This window comes from Rissa tridactyla, chromosome 2 (assembly GCF_028500815.1).
Source record: "Rissa tridactyla isolate bRisTri1 chromosome 2, bRisTri1.patW.cur.20221130, whole genome shotgun sequence".
NCBI lineage: Eukaryota > Metazoa > Chordata > Aves > Charadriiformes > Laridae > Rissa > Rissa tridactyla.
This window is the reverse complement of record NC_071467.1, coordinates 15987538-16006714: the sequence shown is the minus strand read 5'-3', so window position 1 is coordinate 16006714 and position 19177 is coordinate 15987538. Positions and strand designations below refer to the sequence as shown.

The 19177-nt window shown below is 38.7% G+C and overlaps 1 protein-coding gene across 3 annotated transcripts; it reads left to right on the top strand.

The window, feature by feature from the left end:
- The first annotated feature begins 670 nt into the window (after window positions 1–670).
- On the top strand, window positions 671–17164 carry MED30 (mediator complex subunit 30). 3 transcript variants are annotated; one of them, XR_008464965.1, is made up of 6 exons: window positions 813–947; window positions 1374–1579; window positions 2469–2627; window positions 5719–5829; window positions 15399–15793; window positions 16914–17164. XR_008464965.1 is itself a non-coding variant. In XM_054192229.1 (5 exons), the coding sequence occupies exons 2-5, from the start codon at window positions 1406–1408 to the stop codon at window positions 17007–17009; spliced, it is 540 nt and encodes a 179-aa protein (XP_054048204.1). In that variant the 5' UTR covers window positions 671–752; window positions 1374–1405; the 3' UTR covers window positions 17010–17164. The 3 variants fall into 3 exon arrangements, 2 of the variants coding, with proteins under 2 accessions (XP_054048204.1, XP_054048203.1); XM_054192229.1 differs by lacking the exons at window positions 813–947; window positions 15399–15793 and adding an exon at window positions 671–752; XM_054192228.1 differs by lacking the exon at window positions 15399–15793 and having other exon boundaries at window positions 819–947.
- Window positions 17165–19177: the final 2013 nt, after the last annotated feature.

The window sequence follows — 19177 nt, the reverse complement described above, 5'->3', positions numbered from 1 at the left end:
TGAGGGTGTTTCTTCGTCCTCACGCAGGAGGCCTTGTGTCTTTGAAACTGCACTAATTCAATTGTGTTAGTGTAGTACAAGCACACGAGCCACACAGCAAAGTGCTTTATACCCGTGAAAAGTGGGTATAATATAAACACATATAGTTTTATAAAAACACCTACTGCGATACAGGAAGGCATTTTATACTAGCAAAAATATATCTATGCAAAAAGTGGTAGTAATACACCTCTAAGGCTACAAAATTAATACAGTTGTGCATGTGTATACCCACACACACACACCTACTTTGCAGAACAGATATTCACCGATTTATCACCATGGCCTGCCAAAAATGCCATCTCCAAACCCTCACCCTCATTATGGGGGTGGCGTGACGTGTGCAGCCGTGCTAAGGTTTTGACCTAACTTATCTGCCTCAGGAAGCCCCACGCAGGGCTCGGGGCCGACACCCCTCGATGCTGACTCGCTCGTCCACCCTCACTCGATTCAGCAAGCAATAAACACGGGCCAGCTCCCGAGTACGGCCTGCGGCGGACAGCCCGTGCGCGGCGGGCAGAGGGCTGCAGGCCGAGGCGGGTTTCCCCGGGGCAACAGAAGCAGAAGACGGCGCCTCCTCGCCCCGGCCGGGCCCGTCCCCCCTCACGCCCCGTCCCGCACTGGCGGCGGCCGTGACGTCACTTCCGCCTCGGCTCGCGCCGCCGAGTGCTTCCGCCTGCGCGTTTCCAGGGTAACGCGGCGCCCCGCTGTCGGTGAGTCCTGGCGGGTTCCGGCCACCGGCCGCCGCCCGCGGGGGTGCGGGTGTCTGTGGGGGCTCGCTGCCTCCCGTTACCAACGGGGCCTCCCCAGGGAGGGGCTGCGGGGCCCGGGGGCGGCCCCTTCTCGCCCCCTCGGGGGCTGCCCCGCTGCGGCCTGGGGGAGCCGAGAACATGTCGGAGCCCGTCCTGGTAACTCCGCCTGGCTCCTCGGGCGGCCGTACTAGCCGGGGAGGCACCGGTTGGCCTGCTCGTCCGGGAGGGGCCTGCAGCGGGGGCCCCGGGGAGAGAGAGGGGAGTCGGGCAGGTGCCGGCCCTGGAGGCCGGCGGGAGGGCTGCCTTGTGACAGGTCGTGTCAGGGGCCTCCTGGTGACCGCTCTGAGGGGGGTGTGCGAGGAGCATATCTGGTTCCACTGCCCAGCAAGGCTGTCGAGGTTAAGGCAGCGGTACCCAAACCGAAGGGCTCATCACTGAGACGCCTTTTAGCAGTTGCAGAGTTTTATCTGGGATAGGACCACATACGGGGAAATGCAACGGTATAGCCACCATACAGAAGTTTGTTTATTATGATAGACTCAAACAAGTACTTTATCATGCCGTCTTAACTTCTTTGTGCAGCTTGACTCAGTGGGACTGCTTAACGTCAAGAGATGTCGACCCCCCCTCTCGCTGGGGCAGCCATGCCGCCTGGTGCCTTCTCAGGGACACAAGCTCAGGCAGCTAGGGAGGTAAATACAGCTTCTCTCTGTCGAATTGGCCAAGAGACTGTGCAGGACATTGTATTTCGAACCATGGAAATCTTCCAGTTACTGAGGAACATGCAGGTGAGACGTAACTTTTTATTTTTATAGTCCTCAACTTCCCATGTTTTTACGACCAACTGACAGTATATGTAGGCACCGGCAATAGCTTAGCACATTTAAATACATATCTTGATCAAACTGCTTGAAAAAGGAAGGATTGATTGGAGAAGTGAATACTAATATTGATATATATTTGCTTATGTCTGTACATTAAGTGAAGATGGAGAAAATTCAGAAATGCTGAATTGTTATTGCCCCCACAATAAATATACTCTAAATACACTTAATATCTGTGTTTTCCTTTATGAATAGTGAAGTCTGTTTATATGTCGGTTATGTTTCTCTGGTTTTGTTAACATCTGCGGAGTAATTTTAGGGGAATTTTCATTGATCATTTGCTGTAATATTTTCCACCTAGAACTTCTTGACATTTCTTTTTGTTATTAAAGTGGACGTAATCCTTATTTGTGGCTCTCCCATTCCCTCTGTATTTTCATGACTGGCAGTTTTCTTCTGTAATTATCTTAGGTATTGAAATATGTACTTAGAGTTTGCTAACTTTGAATTCACTTTGGTTGTGTCTCTGAATAGCGACCTGGGGTTGCAACACAAGGTCTCAAAGTGTTAGATAACAGTGTCGTGCTTAAGCATTTTGAAGAAATTCCCTGGAAAGAGTTATAGAGGAATTGACAATGATCAAAGCGTCAAGAATACATGAAGCTGTTTGACAGCAGTGATTTGGCACATCACATGAGCTGATAAAGCAAATAGAAATTTTGGTGATTTCTGTGGGGATAGTGTGATCGTCTTATTTTAAAAGTACAAAAAACCCTTCTGATTTATTTTAGTTTATTTATTTTGTGTGGCAGAAACTTTAACATAATATTTTCAACATTTTTGGTTCTCTAAGTTACCGAATGGTGTTACTTATCATACTGGAACATATCAAGACAGATTGGGAAAGCTGCAGGAACATCTCCGTCAGCTATCAATACTCTTCAGAAAACTGAGACTAGTCTATGACAAATGCAATGAAAACTGTGCTGGACTCGATCCTGTTCCCATAGAAGTAAGTACATTTATTCATATATAAATTACAAATCAGAATAACCACTCCCTGCTTAGCATATCATCCGTTGTCCTGAGTTGCAGGAGACTCATATCAAGTCTTAAATGAGACTGGAATTGTTCAGTGGGCTGAATTCTGTTTATTATTTGGAGCTGGTTGGGACGTGAAACTTTCACATTAACATAGAATCATTGAATCATAGAATCGTCTAGGTTGGAAGGGACCTTTAAAATCATCAAGTCTGACCATTAGCCTCACACTGCCAAAACCACCACTAAACCGTGTCCCTAAGCACCACATCTACCTGTCTTTTAAATACCTCCAGGGATGGCGATTCCACCACTTCCCTGGGCAGCCTGTTCCAACGTTTGGTACAGAAGTTACGTTTGGTAACGTAACTTCTTTCTGTGAAGAAATAACTTCCCAATTAAAAAAAAAGAAACTTTTTTCATGGTTTGTTGACTTGTGTGCAATAGCTCAATACTTGTGTCCCCTTTAAAAGTTTTTGATGTGTCTTGTTTTCACATATGGTCGGGATGAGGTTGGGTTGGTCGTCTTTTTCTTTTTCTTTTCACATTTTTTTCCTGTTACCAGGGTGAGAAAGGATCTCCACAGAGAAAATCAGTAGTCCCTTTAAGCTTTTTAATGCAAGGTCTCACTGATAGCTTATGCACAGCAGAGTTTTCTATCAATGTTTGGAATTCTTTCTTCCTTTATCTGCTTAGTCTTTTCTGTTCTGAAGTTAATAGAATGCCTGCCTCCTCGTGTTTTATTAGTTAGGGTGAATGAGTGCCACACCGTTCCTCTTGGATCAGTTTTCTTAAATTCTTATTTCAGCTTTTCAGTAATAGTCTCAATCATATTATTTAATGACTGACATTCTAACCATACCTTTAAAGAATATCAACAAATCTATTTTATTTTAAACAGTTAAGAGAAGTCAGGAGCTACTAATATTCCTTAGTCTATTGATATAAATGTGAGGGGTTTTTGTTAATGTGTACTACCAGTGTAGTAGGTATTCTTAACAACTTTCTGTTAACTAACATAGCAAGGCATGAGATTATTGTGAAGCAGACCTGGCTACAAAGTTGTCTAACTGATTAAATTTTCTGCTTCATTTGTGTGTTAGGTGTAGTACTCTGCTTTTATTTGTTTTTTTTTTTTTTTTTCTACTAGCATTTCTGAAAGGTGGGAGGTTTTCAAAGGAAATGTTCTGCTTTGAGTGGTACAGTATTTTTCCATCAGACAGGAGTTTTTTTCCAAGAGTATTTAGCAGCCACACTACTACTTCTTCATGGTATGCAAATGTAATAAGTTGTTAACCTTTACTACATTTTCATGGCAGAGTTAGTGTGGTAGTTTTTTTCCATTTTGATAAGTTTAATAAGAATGGCCTATAAAAATTTTTGTATAGAAGGAAATTAATTTTTCAGCAGGTTAAGTCCAAGTAAGCTTTCCATCAGAACGTTGGAGGATGCTGCTGAATGCTTTGTGTCAGGAATAGTGTGGCCAGCAGAACTAGGGAAGTGATCATCCCCGTACTCGGCACTGGTGAGGCCGCATGTCAAATACAGTGTCCAGTTTTGGGCCCCTCACTACAAGAAAGACATTGAGGTGCTGGAGCGGGTCCAGAGAAGAGCAGCGAAGCTGGTGAGGGGTCTGGAGAACAAGTCTTATGAGGAGTGGCTGAGGGAGCTGGGGTCGTTTAGCCTGAAGGAAAGGAGTCTGAGAGGACACCTTATTGCTCTCTACAACTGCCTGAAAGGAGGTTTTAGCCAGGTGGGGGTATGTCTCTTCTCCCAAGTAACAAGTGACAGGACAAGAGAAAAAGGCCTCAACTTGCGCCAGAGGAGGTTTAGGATGGATATTGGGAAAAGTTTCTTCACCCAAACGGTTGTCAAGCATTGGAACAGGCTGCCCAGGGAAGTGGTTGAGGCACCATCTCTGGAGGTATTTAAAAGACAGGTAGACGTGGCACTTAGGGACGTGGTTTAGTGGTGGACTTGACAGTGCTAGGTTAACAGTTGGACTCAATGATCTTAAAGGTCTTTTCCAGCATAAATGATTCTATGATAACATTACAACCCAACCTAAGTAACAAGTTAGCATGCACGCGATGAGCAGCTTGCTCCCAGACTTTTAAACTAATGTCTTCTTGCTCATTTGCATCAATTAGTGGTCTTTCATTTGTCTGTAATATGTATGTGAACAAGGATGTAATTTTGCTATCAACTTTAGCTTTTCTCAGTTCAGGACAGAAAAATCAACAATAGACTGTAGACTTTGTGGATATATGTTATATGGATATATGGATATAAAATGTTACAGCTTATAATTATTTCTGAATAAGATGTTAGTATCTTGGGAGTGTTCTGACACAGAAGCATGTGTTTTGTATCTATCTAGCATATTTACTGATTCTTTTTAATACGTTTTTTTTAGAAAGGGAACACGCATTAATATTAACTTAGAAATTCTTTATCAAAGATTTTTGGCTTTGTAGAAACTTACAAAAAAGATAGTACACTATATGCCTGAAGAGATCACAGTGGGAAATTCTTACGGAAAAACTCCTATTAGGTATCTGTGGCCTTGGTTTTAAGAATTGCCAAATAGAGGCCCGGTAAAATAGCAAGTCATAATTAACCAAGTAGCTATGTAAAACCAGTCATAATTATGTTTAGTATATCACTGAAATACTTTATAATAATGATAACTTCATATTTGTAGTATTTCATAGTGTGGAATAGTAAATTTTAAAATCACAGCCTACAGAGTTCAAGAGTACAAGGATTACCTGTGATAAACATCCTAAAAGGCAAAGACTGGGTTCTGCCTATAGTTGTGAAGTTGCTTAGGGGTAGGCACGGTAATATGTGGGATTGGGTCTTTTTGAAGCACATAATTTTCCTGAAGAACTGACTGAGATCATTGCAAGGCCTTTGAGTTTAAGGTGATGAAGAAGGCCTGTCTCCACTTCCTCTTAGGAGGTTTGAACCTTTGAATAGAATGGTATGTATCTCCTGTTTTCAGTTTCTTTTTTTCTTCTTTTTTTCCTTCTTTTAGCTAATGTTTCTTGTCTTCACAGCAACTTATTCCATATGTTGAAGAAGATGGCTCCAAGCACGATGATCGTGGTGCTGCAAGTCAGCTTCGTTTTGCTAGTGAAGAGAGAAGGGAAATCATGGAAGTGAATAAGGTAATAAAGTTGAAATTAACTTCTGTAAAACTGTCACTTTGTCATTAAAAAAATTTGAATTTCTAGGTTGCTATACTAAATGGAGCATGTGTGATGACTACCATCAAACTTGGTAATAAATACTTCTTGCATGTAACTATTTCAGAATTACCTTTTAGGAAGCATTTTTTTTTAGCTGTACTGCTGGCTGCAGAGTTTAGGTTTCCTGACAATTTTAACTTGTGCCTCTTTTTAAACTGATACATATTCTTCTGAATACAGTGTATTATTTTTATGCTTAACCCTCTAGATATCGGCAGTACAGATTGAATTAAAGTCACTGTTGAACTTTCAGAACTTACCTTAGGCATTAAAAAAATGGGTATTGAACATCAGATGTGTAAATATTATCACAATGATGTGAGCTGGTAAAGGATTTTCAGGGCTACTTTCTGTATTTTGACAGTTTGAAGAAGAACATTCCTTTTGTTAAATGTAGCATTTATTGAATCTTGACACATTCAGAAAAAAATGTACTGTGTATGATAAAGATGCTGTTAAATTTTCAGTTTGAGTGGCAGTATGCAATTGAGTACAATTACTAAAGATGGATTCAAACCTAAAAATAAATATGCTGTAGTAAGTACTAATATAATCTTGAGACTAAAAATACGTAGCTTTACCAAACAACAATTTTGAACATTGTTTCTTCAATCTGTAGAATACAAAGGTAGAATTAATTAAATATTCCTATAGCTGTAATATCTGTAAACGCTTGGTAAAAAGGAGGCATAATCTACAAAAATAAGTGAACAAAGGAAATAAATGAGTAAAATATTTTTTTATGGAGAGAATAATTTCTGGATTTTCAGCTCTTAATTTTTTTTTTATTTGTCTTCAACAATCAGAGATGTACCGAATTTTTCATAACCCATTTATTTAGAAAAATGCATGCATATTGTATAGGAGAAAATGAGGACTATGTGAATTTAGAGAAAAGCAGTTGTGAGCTTTCCTGTTGTATTCTTTCTGTTCAGTGCTGATGTAGCAGGGTTTTATATATTATATTGTATGTAATGTTGTGCTGTGAATTTATGCACATTTATTTGCAATCTTTAAGTGTTAATAAGCTTAACTGTCCATATTTGCTGTGGTTTTGATAGTTTTATGACATGTTTTTGCCCTTGTTATTGTACTTCTATGCTAATATGTTTTTAAACCTCCTTGGTGTGATCTTGTGAAAAGAATTTCATAAATGTTTATGATGAGTTCTAAACCTTAAAAAGGTTGATGGTGTTTCAGGACCGTCGATAGCAAATTGGTAATTAGGAATGTACACAGACATTCACTTAAATCTGGTCTGAAATCCTTTAAATGCCCAGACCTAGTTTCCAGATTTCCCACAGTAAGTCTTCAGAAGATAATTGAACTTTCTCTAGTATTTTTGTGGACAAATATTTACTAACTGCTGCAAAAGAAGTTTAATCTTGTTGGTTTTGAAATAACTGAATTTTTTCTGTTGTCTCTCTTCAGCTGTATAAGCACATCCACTACTGCTTTCAAAGTTCAAATTTTAATACATTACAGCATAGGAAATGCTTTGTGTTTTTATGACTAGAACTAAAGAAATTCTCATTTTTGTGAAGAAAAATGACTAGAATCAGGTTAATTGGTCTAATTTCTGACACTGGCTGCTGGGCTCAGATAGCCCTGTCTGATTCTTAGTTGGCACTCCTGACAGCTTTTCAGTCCACTGTAGTATGTAACATTCACCTCCCAGCTCAATTTTGCTTAATTTATTTTAGCAAAATTTCAGTAATACAAAATGTTGATGAACAGGGAAACCAATGTGACAGATGAAGCAGCTCTTTATATTCTTGACCCACTATCCTTTCTCCCTTCAGCTGGTTGTCCTCCTCTCACCTGCTCCTTTTTGATGGGATAGGCAGTATCTTTTCAGTCTTGCATATTACTGGTACCGAAAAAAGCATTATTGCAATAATCCAATACTTTGACATTATTGAGATGTTTGAATCTGTAGACCTTTCATGGGTCTTTTAATTTTGGCCTTCTTGCTGTGTTATCCCAGCCAGTCTGATCTCTTTAGTGGCTCTGGATGAATGTGAAAGATGCTAACTGCCCTGCATTGCAGAGCACAACCCAAACTAGTAGATCATACAAACCTTGTGGATCATATATTCTCACACAAAAACATCCCTCTTTCCAGGAACCACTGACTTGAAACATAACAGCTCTGCTTTGCTACAGCAGTTGTCTGGGAAGGGGACATCCTCAGTGGAGGAGGTGGGGAGCATCATGTACTTCCTATACGCACCTTCTCACTCTTGGGGCAGAAGAACCTTGTAGCAGAGTTCCAAAATACTGCAGTAGCTTTTCATGTTGGTTTACTGTATAGTGACATCTTTTGGTGTTATTTATTTATTTATTTTGCTGTATTAGACTCATCTTTTAGGTCAGAAAGGTTAATGCCCCCACCTTGGCTAAGAAGTACTTGTCCATTAATTTAAAATATAGGTCACTCTACAAGGTAATGAATTTCTGTCCTAGCAATCCAGTAATACTTAGCAACTGTAGATTTAAATAAAATCTATTAAGCTTAAAAACAAAAGGGATTTTTGCCAGCAGTTACTAAGAAGAGCGCACCATTATTATGAAAAAAACAAAGAAAAAAACTAATTTATTGAGCACTGACTACCTCTACCTTTTGTACTAAACAATTCTCTCCTGCAATTCCCAAAGAAGTCACTTATTCCTTTTATCTGTATTTGCTTTCTGGGTTTGTAAATTGTTGAGGTGGTTGACTCTTTTCTGGAATAAATAATTTACTGTTCCAGAATCAGTTTAGCATTTGCATTGGTCTACTAATACGAGTCTTGATACGTCTTTCATTAAAATAATTGCTATTTGCAACAATTGGAAGCTGTTACCAAAATTGTCTCACTTGTCTTCATATTTATTGAGTCTGTAATGTTCCAGCTACAGGTTTCTTACCTTCTAAGTATAGCGTCATCTGTAATGCTTTCAAGATGTCAGGCTCACCTTGGGTGCATGATCTTGTAGTACATTTGACAGGCTTACAACAGAAAAATCAAATCACAGACTGAGAACACTTTAATCTCTGTTGCTGCCTTATCAGCAGTTTTCTTTTCTTTTTGTTTTCAGAAATGGAGCAAATGCAGCTTTGGGTTTTTGGATGCTGCAGGTCTGGCTTCAAATGCCGCGCTTAGGAAAACCATTGCATAATTAGTAATCTCAATATATTTGGATGAAAATGAAATGATGTGAAATAGCACTAGGATTTGGGTGACCTTTAGAAAATATTCATGTTTGATACTCTTAATTAATCTTTGCTAACTGGTTAACCGTGATCTTGCTAAGAGAGGAAAAGACAATCTACGTGACAGGCTTTTAAGTAAGCTGTTACGAGTTTAGCTCTGGGCTTTTTTGATAACAAAACCCTTGTACACAGCAGCTGATGTTGTTTAGGAGGTAGTCCTTAAAATGACAACAATTTGCAATTAGTCTTTCTCTTTGGAGGACTTTGCCTGAAAAATTCTTTTGACTGTGCTGAAAACTTGCATAACTTTTAAGCTGCCTTTCACACTATTTGCATGTATTTTTAATTTGTTTTGTATTTCTAGTCCTTTTTCACCCCAAATATGAATGTGCACCAAGGAGCACTTTAACAAGTGAGGAAGAATTGTTTATTGGGACACTTTCTCAGCAGATGAATTTGCACTGGGTGCAGTTCCATCCTGTTTTGGGTACCCAAACTGTCTCTCTGCAATGGTAGAATCATTGAGGAATTTAGGCTCGGAGGGAGGTCTGGTGATTATCTGATTCGGTCCCCAGCTCAAAGCAGGGCCAACTATCAAAGTTAGATTCAGCTGCCCAGGCTCATATACAGTAGTGTTTTCAATATCTGTAAGGATGGAAATTCTGCCTTTTCTGGGTCCTTCTTAAGTGTTTGTCAACTTTCACACGGTGAAAGTTTTCCTAATGCTACATTGGAATTGTCTTTGTTGTAACTCGTGTCCACTGCCCCTCATCCTTTAGCTGTGTACATTCAAGAAGAGTCCAGCTTTGTCTTTTCTGGGATCCTCATCAGGTAGCTAAAGACAGCATCGTGATCCTGCTTCAGCCTTCTCTGCTTGAGACTGAACAAATCTAGCTCTAATCATGTTCTCTAGTATTTTAGTGTTTTGTATTGAGCCCAAAATTGGACAATTGTTCTCCAGAGACAAATAGAGGAGAATAACAATTTCACTTGACCTGATAGGTAAACTCTTGCTAATATAGTGCAGCATGTTGTTAGTCTTCATTGTTGCAAAAAGATCGACTGCTGACTCATGTTCAACTTGTCAGAAAGTTTCAAAAAGGACCTCAAGTCCTTTTCTGCAAATCTGCTTTCTATTCAGTTAGCCCTCTGCCTGTGCTGTTGTATGAGTTTATTCTGTTTTCAGATGTAGGATGTTGCTTTAGTTGAAGTTCCTGAGATAGGTGTTGGCCTGCCTTTCCCACCTGTTGAGGTCCCTCTGCATTGGATATCCTACCACTGAGTATATTGACCATTTCCCCCAGTTTGGTATTGTCCACAAATTTGATACTTCGATATGGTGATTAGGTCATTAAGTGTGGATAAGTCATTAATGAGGATATTAAGAATATTAAGAATATTGACCTTAGTATCAATCCTGAGAAACACCAAGAGTGACCGGCTGCCACTTGGTCGGAATACTGCTGATCATAACATTTAGAATCCAATAGTCTAGCCAGTTTTTCATCAACCCTATAATTCACCTGTCCAAATCGCAGCTCTCCAAATTGGCTACAGGATCCTATGAGAGACTGTCAAAAACCTGACTAATATGAAAGTAAAGAAAATCCCTTGTTCTCCCCTTGGCCACACAGCCAGTCATTTCTGAATAGAAGGCTATCATGTTGGTCAGGCCCAATGCATCTTTGGTAAATCCAAGGTGACTGTTCCCAATCACCTTATCATTCATGTGTCTGGACATGATTTCCAGAAGGCTTTGCTGCATAGTCTTTCTGGGGTCCAGGCTTATGCTGACCAGCCTGCAGTTTCTGTTGTTTTCTGGATCCCCCTCCTTGCCTTTCTTGAAGATGAGTTGAGATGTTTTCCTTTTTCATCAGGAGCTTCTCCCCATCTCCAAGAGAAAATTATGTAGAGTGGTCTTGTCATCAGCTAGCTCTCTCAGCACTCGCATGCATTTTATTCCATATAATGAATTATTTCCTTTTCAGTTTCATACAAAATGTTTCATGCAAAATTTTTGATGTAGCTTCCTATATCAAAGCAATATAATGGTTACAAAGTTAAGAAGAGTTAGGAAATGCCAAGCTTAAAGCTGTCCCAATTGCCCCTTTTGTCCTCGTATAAATGCATATTATACAACCTTTATTATATTATCACGTTTGGTTCCTCTTCTTCCACCCAGTGCTGCCCTCCCCTCTTTCTTTTCTGGAAGAGTCCTTGAGCTATTCTGCTTTTGCTGCAGACTAGGCACTATTTAGATCGAATAAGTATTGTGATAAATAAGATTATAAAAATCCTGGTTTATGTATTTTGTAACTTGCATGAGGGTATTGAATAAGCAGGGAATTTGGGAATGAGAAGAAAGGATTTAATGCGAGTAGTGAGTAAGTAACTGAAGGCTGCTCTTGAGAACTGGATTTTTATCCTTCTCTCTGTCACAAAATGTTAATTCTTCCCCTTCCAGTTGGTGATAGCTGCCCTTTGAGTGTGTGGGAAGCTGTTAAAATACAAAGTTTAGTGATGGACTTGAATCTTAGATGTCTCTGGACAAAGTTAGTAGGCACTCCAGTTTTATCTACAGTGTTTCTGTGATTTAGTTTACCATCTATATCTGAGAATCATACATCTGTGATTTTCACATTAAGAACAGGGATGTAACACTGAAGAATGTGGTGGAGAAGCACCTTGGGGAATGGATAATTCCATTACAAGCTAAATAAGACCTCAGACTTCATCACTGAATGATAAATAATTGGTATGAAGCAAACATCCCACGAGGATGATCAGAGGGCTGGAGCACCTCTCCTATGAGGACAGACTGAGAGAGTTGGGTTGTTCAGTCTGGAGAAAAGAAGGCTCCGAGGAGACCTTATAGTGGCCTGCCAGTATCTTAAGGGGGCCTACAAGAAAGCTGGTGAGGGACTTTTTAGGATGTCGGGTAATGGTAGGACTAGAGGGAATGGATTAAAACTAGAGATGGGACGATTCAGACTGGACGTTAGGAAGAAGTTCTTCACCATGAGGGTGGTGAGACACTGGAGCAGGTTGCCCAGGGAAGTTGTGGAAGCCCCATCTCTGGAAGTTTTTAAGGCCCGGCTGGATGGGGCTCTGAGCAACCTGATTTAGTGGGAGATGTCCTTGTCCACGGCAGGGGGTTTGGAACTAGATGATCTTTAAGGTCCCTTTTAACCCTAACAATTCTATGATTCTGTGATCTTCATGAACACACTTACCCCTCTTTGAACAACAGAGCAGTGGATACATGCAATTGCTGTCTGGTTCAGTATGTGAAAAGTCTTGCCCATGCAGTGGAACACAGGCTGTCACTGGTGCCTCTGGTTGTTTCAGGAGCAAGAGTCGTGCATGCAGAAGGAGCAGTTTTCCTTTCACCTGTCAGGTGAGGAGGGAGGCAGAAAACCCAGTCTCTCATTTCCAGTAAGAATACAAGTATTATGCCTGTGAATGGCATCAGGAAAACCTTTAATTATTGAACAATGAGTGTGTTAATGTTTAATTGCACAGCAGTTAGTGTATTAGTGGTCAATACTTTTTATCCATTTGAAAAAAATATTATAAATAGATGGATATGTGAATTTATTGTGATGGGAAGTGGGCCTTGGTATCAATCGAATAGCCATAAGTTAGGACATCACCTGGCAGCTTTAAGAGAGTTTGAGCAAATGTTGAGGCATTTTTTTCTGTCTTTTTTTTTTTTCTCATGCTGTGTGCATATAACATTGTAAATCCTTTGACTGTAAAAGTGAAGGGGGGTGTGGAAAGAGAAGGTTTTTGCACCTTCTTACTTCAGAGATTTCATTATGAAGGACTAATTTAAAAAAAGAACAGTATAAATTGTCAGGGCAGGCTGTACTTTTTCTTGCCTGTCACAAACATTGTGATTCTGTAGAAGTTTCTTGGATTTGATTTACATGGAAATGCAGAGGCCATTGTCACTTTTGTAAGACTTTGAGCAATCACCTTCTATGGCAATGTAATGGTCAGAAGGAGTAACATGCTCATGAAAAAGAAGATGAGGCAAGTTCTCTCTGTAGTAAAGTCGTAATCAACAAAGTAAACATAATTGTTTTAATTCTGCTGAGATTTATGCAAGTAAAGGTACAACTTTAATTAATATTTAATGTTTTATTAAGCTTACATGTACTTCTGGCCTGTGCTGTTGCAGGTCTTGAACAGAGCAGGTAAAAACTATAGCTGGCGCAGCATTCAGGAGAATGGTCTTTTATATAAGATTTTCAAGATGGAAACACCTCTTTTTTCTTTTTTCTTAAGCAGAAGTGCTGTACAACATAGGCAAGTACTTTTGATGTTTTTACAGGCATCAGTTGAAATATAATCCTACTCTTCCACAATGTTTACACTATCATCTTTGCCTGAAGAAGGGACTTTTAACAAATGGATTGAGTGCAGAACAATGACTCATAGTGATGTTTAGGTTTTCAAATGTGAAAGATAGATGAGCTTAAGATGAGGAGAGAGACAGGAACAGTGTGCAAAGGAAAGTTCTGGTACATCTCTGATAGAAGGTTGTGCATTAGTCTAGACAACACTGATTTCAAATGAAATCAAAGTGAACCACAAATGAATTTAAGCCAAAAATTTCTTTCTGTCAAAGTTGAAATTACTGTGTCCTACTGAACCCAAATCTGTATGAAACACATCAAGTTCTTTATGGCATGTTCCTTGAAAGACAGCTATTTTCTAGATGTATGTTATGATTCTCCCAAGTTATTTCACTGATGTGTGTTTTGTGCTTCTGTATGTGTTTTCATAAATGTCCTACCTGACCTAAGCCTACTAAGGTCTCGTTGGTTACTGGAAGGTGCAGTCCTTGCCAACTCAATCACGCTGGCCATAGGACTTGCAGTGTCAGTCAAAATGGATAGTTAATCACATTGAAAATTAGTATCACCAAAGAAGACCCCTTAGGATTAGTTTTTGGTCAGATCGCTTTTCTGACAGAGGAGGACTAGCAGAAACGTGCCTGTCAGATATAAGGTGAATTTAGATGTCTTAAAGTCATTATAAGCTATTTCATATAAGATAATTTTCCTGTGCTATCTTAAAGCAGATAAAGTCAGAAGCTGTAGCATGTATGTAGGATGAAGTACCTTTTCTTGTTTCATACAACTGTTCATCCTGAGAAGCAGTCCAGAGTTCAACTAAGTCATTTCAGTAGAAGGAGGAAAGAGTGGGAGACAACTTGCAAGCAATCTGTTCACATGAAAATTTGTCATTGCTGCAGAAGCTCCTTACAGAACTTGCCCTTTTCCCAAGAAGGCCATTTCACCTATCTTTCCAAGGTTATACCGGAGTTGAGATGTTCTTACTGGCTCAGCAAAGTCTTAAGCAGAGGTCAGCACTGCCAGTGGTGCAGAACATACTAATTATGTAGTACTTTGTGGTGTGGACCACTGCCTGTCAAAGATCGGTAACAAAGATCACTATATGCATTTCAATTAGGAGACCATGCTCTCTGAAGTGGGTTTTTTCCCTTCTCTTTGTTCTTTTTTTCAACCCAGCAGTCCAGAGATGGTGTTTCATCTTAGATGTTTTTTCTGTCTCTGGCAGAAGTAGAATAGAAGAGCTAAGAAAATAGCTCTTCACTGAAGACAAGGATCTAAAATTATCTTCAGATAAATAAAGTAACAATTCTATACTACTTGTCTTTACAGACGCTTTGAAAAGAAATGAAATCCAATTTGAAGGTTCTCTTGTCTAGCATCAAGCAAAGATCAAGCAATTTACAGTTTCATAACACTTGCACAAGAAATGAAAACAGTCTTACAGAATGAGTCTTTTGGGTATAACTTATGTAAAGTTCATGTAAGCGTATCTACTTAACAGAATTTAACAATACAGTTAGATGTGGATGGAGAGAGAACACAACCTGCATATCAGAGGTTAATGGTTCTTCCTGTCTGTGACTTGAATACCATCCCTGACTATTTGGCCTTTGTTTCTGTTGAAGGCTTTGAAAAATTGTGAAGTGGCATGCTCTCAGTATCAGTGAGTGACAGCTTACATTAAGCTAGTAGTTCTGATGTAAGATTCATTGATTTCTCTGAGATTGAGTGTTGAGGATGGCAAACAAAAATATGTTTAGAAATGCCACAGGTATGAACATGCTTATGTATCTCATCCCCCTTGTGCTTTTTTTAAGCATCAAGATCTGACATTGTGAGCTTTTGTAGGGAGACGCTTGGCAGTTCTGTCATTTGGATGCTCTGATAACTACATGCTTCTCAGTTTTGTTTTTTTTTCTTGTCTTTAGGAGATGGATCTCTGCTGTATATCGTGAAGTCTTAGATTAGAAAATGGAAAAGAAAGAAGCATTAGATAAATGCACATAGTTACCTTTAAAATACTTTCTAATCTGTAAACTGCTTGATTAGAAAATCCAAATTAATGCACATGAATTGTACTACATCTGTTTTTACATGCTTCTCAGGAGTCTGAAACTGAGCGTTGTATCTGCTTCCAGGGAACGTCTCCACCAAAGTCTGTGTTCAGGAATATTTCCCTTACTCAAAGAACTATGTTCCCCATGTAGTCTAAGCCTAATTACCATATTACTTCAGACCATTTTTACAGGTCTGAAGTGCTGAAGTAAATAGACTTCCTTTTTTTTTTTTTTTTTTTTTCTGGACTTCTTTCCCAGCTGACCAGGTGGGCAACTTAAAAATGTTGGTATGTTGTCTGCATCAAAATCCAGGAGACTGATTTTCAGGATATTGCTTCTTTTGTCGCTTCTTTTTACCACTATTCCAGTTACTTTTGTCATATTACTGAGTTATCCTTTTAATATATGGACATTTATGTAGTGCAAATAACAAAGTTATGTCAATCCTGAAACATTTGGATAGTTTGTCCTCTTTTGATGGTAGCAAGTCTTTCCTGTGCTTTCACTTTACTTGGCACTCTAGATTTCCCTAATGAATAAGTAGTTTGATCTTTAATCTTATCCAATTGGAATGAAATGAAGTACATGGGCTGTTAATAATGCACAGTAACTTAGTTCTTGGCAGCTTTGATTTGAGCAGGAAAGTTAATAAATCAGACAATGAATATGTGTCTTATTGTGAAACATGAAATGTTAGGGAGATTGTGCAGTGTCGTAATGCACTGATCTTTCTTCTGTAAAGACATAATTTTCAAGTTCTGGTTACGCACCCAAATAAAAGCAAGTTTGCTGCTGTTCTGTTCCTTCAAATGTTTCTGCAGTTCACAAAAACAAATACACAATTTTAAAGTATTCAGTATGCTTGGGAAGAAAAACCAGGACCCCTTAGCACATCAGGGTTCACCTACATAGACAGAAGAGTTGAAAAAGCTTGTTTGGCTTTACCTGTACCTTGTGCTTTGTTCAAACTTTTACTGTTAATCCCTCATTTTTCTGTGCACCCAAGTTATACAACATATGTTCACATCAATTTACCTGTTCCTTGAACTCTTTTAGTCCAAATTGCCAATTTTTTCTTCCTACATAAACTGCCATCTTTTAGACTTTGGAAAGACTGGTCCACTCCCCATAAACCTCCAATTTTTGATGGGATCAAGTGTTTCGATAAAAAGATTGCTGTGAAAAGAAACAGTGTTCCCCCTCTAGCGATGGTTCTTAACTTCTGAGGCTTTTTTGTATTTTTAGAGTATTATCCCAGTTCTACTGCTCACAGACAACTAAGAAAAAAATCCGTGTAGCATTTCATAACACTGTAACTTTTGTTGAATTTCTGACTGTGCTATTTGAATTGATCACAAAAAAACTTCTAATAAACTCTTCCCACAGAAACTGAAACAGAAGAATCAGCAGCTGAAGCAGATCATGGATCAGTTACGGAATCTCATTTGGGACATAAATGCCATGTTGGCAATGCGGAACTGAACAAGGAAAATCAAACTTTGTAATTGGAAAAGATACGCATTTGTTTTGATATACTTAATTTCTTTCTAAAAGTAACACGTCGTCCGACAACCTTATTACAGTAATGTTTGAAAAGTCTTCAAGATTAAAACATTGGGTTTTCGTAATAACTTAAATAGTGTTGGCTTTGTTTTTATAAAAGATTCATCCTACATGTTTTACCTGAGTGATTCACTTAGGCTGGATATAATATAGCCTAAGTACCTTAGAGTAACAATTTGGATTGCTATGCAAATTGGGGTTTTTATAAATGAAGTGTTTCTGGGGTTTTTTTATAATGCAATTAACACTGTTTTAAAAACATGTGTTTGCATGCCATTCTGCAGTGCAAATCACCTCTACAGACAGGAAGAGTTGCATTACAGAAAAGTCACTCTAGTGAGCTATAGGACAAAAATAAGTGATCAGATATTACAGTGCAATATGTTTCCCCATTGTGGGAACATACACCATGGGCTACTATGCCATATATGTTCATCTTATTCCATATCCTATCACTGGATCTGTGTTATATGAGATAATCAGAGCAAAATTCAAAAGCTACATAAAATTACCCCTATATCCTTATGGATATAATTAAGTCTTTTTAAGCAAAGACTACATACATGTATCTTCAACATTAACTTCTTCTGAAGCTACATGTTATAATTTCTTGAGTACTGCTCTCGCTGTTGTATGGTGTAGCATTCCTGTAGCATTATGTATGCTTGGAATACACTGGATTTATTTACCAGACTGCACTGAATAACGCCTCATTAATCTTTTCCTATGACTGCCAGTCCTAGAAAACTTCGGAGTATATGAGCAGTTCATTGTTTTGAATTAATGGTCAACCGTCATCTTTCTTTGTTCTGCCTCTGGTATTCCTCACAATTTTCATTAGCCCTGAAAATATTCTTAATAATTTTTGTTATCCACAGATGCCGCCAGTGGACTATGTGTCTCTCTTTCTAGATGAAAGAATATGTAAAATAATGCTATTTCAGTACAAATCCATAGGGCACTACTGTAAATATTTATCAAGTTGAAAACTGACCATCCTCGTGATTTGCTTCTTGTGTATTACTTTTAACTCTTGTTCCATGCCCAGTCAAATTCCATAATAGTTTTGTGTGAAGGATTTGCTCAGAACCTTCTGAAGAGTCCAGTTAAATGGTATCCTTTTAAAAGATATCCCCTTTACAATATGGGCGTTTGATACCGAATTATCATTGTCTTGAGATGGATGGTTTTAAAAATGCTATACTCATTTGTTGTTCTATCAGTCTCTTTTTATTTCATTTTTTAATAATTTCTACCAGTTTGTCTACTCCTTGAGGTAAAAATCACTGGCTTGTAATAGATCTGGTCACACCTGGTCGACGATACATGACTTTCCCCTGAAATTATGTACAATATGGTTACCTTTTATTTCTCCTTTTGAAGGCTTCATATCGAACAGATGAATGGATGCCCAGTCTTATAACTGCAAATAAGCAGAGTTAGAAAATGTTCATTTTGATTAGTTTACCCAGCGTTGAAGTGATATGTAACTATCACAATACCTAGATGTGAGTCAATGTCGAAACACCTTAGAAATAAGGTCACTTTTTTTTCTCCCATATTACAAACGGGAGAGTGGATAACTCACTCAGTGGCGAAGCTGGCGGAAGAACTGTTAGTTTCTCTTTTAAATTGACCACTATGGCAGACTTGTTGGTCAGGACTAATGCTTGATCTCTGCAGCTGTGAGAGACATGACTATTTTGTATTATAAGTAAAGACAAAACAAATCAAAATCTTGAAGAAAGCTTTTGAAAAGGAGATGAAGACGGCAAGTAGAGATTTTATTTTGTTGTTTGTTTAAGATGCAGGCACATTTTTGTATTTGCACGGTGTAGTGGCAGCTTTCTGTTTAGTATTTTGTTCTTTTTTTGGAACAATTATGGAAAATTGAGATTAATCTAGACATTACTGTCTTCATACTATCTATATATTCTTACTAAATGTCTTTAAAGTTTGTTGACTTTTTTATTGCGTATAAACTGTGCAGAAGTAACATAAAAAGTGAATAAGAGTGCAAATATCGCAAGTAGATGTCTGGCCAATACAATATTCAGCGTAGTCTGTGCAGCTGCTAGCCGTAGCCA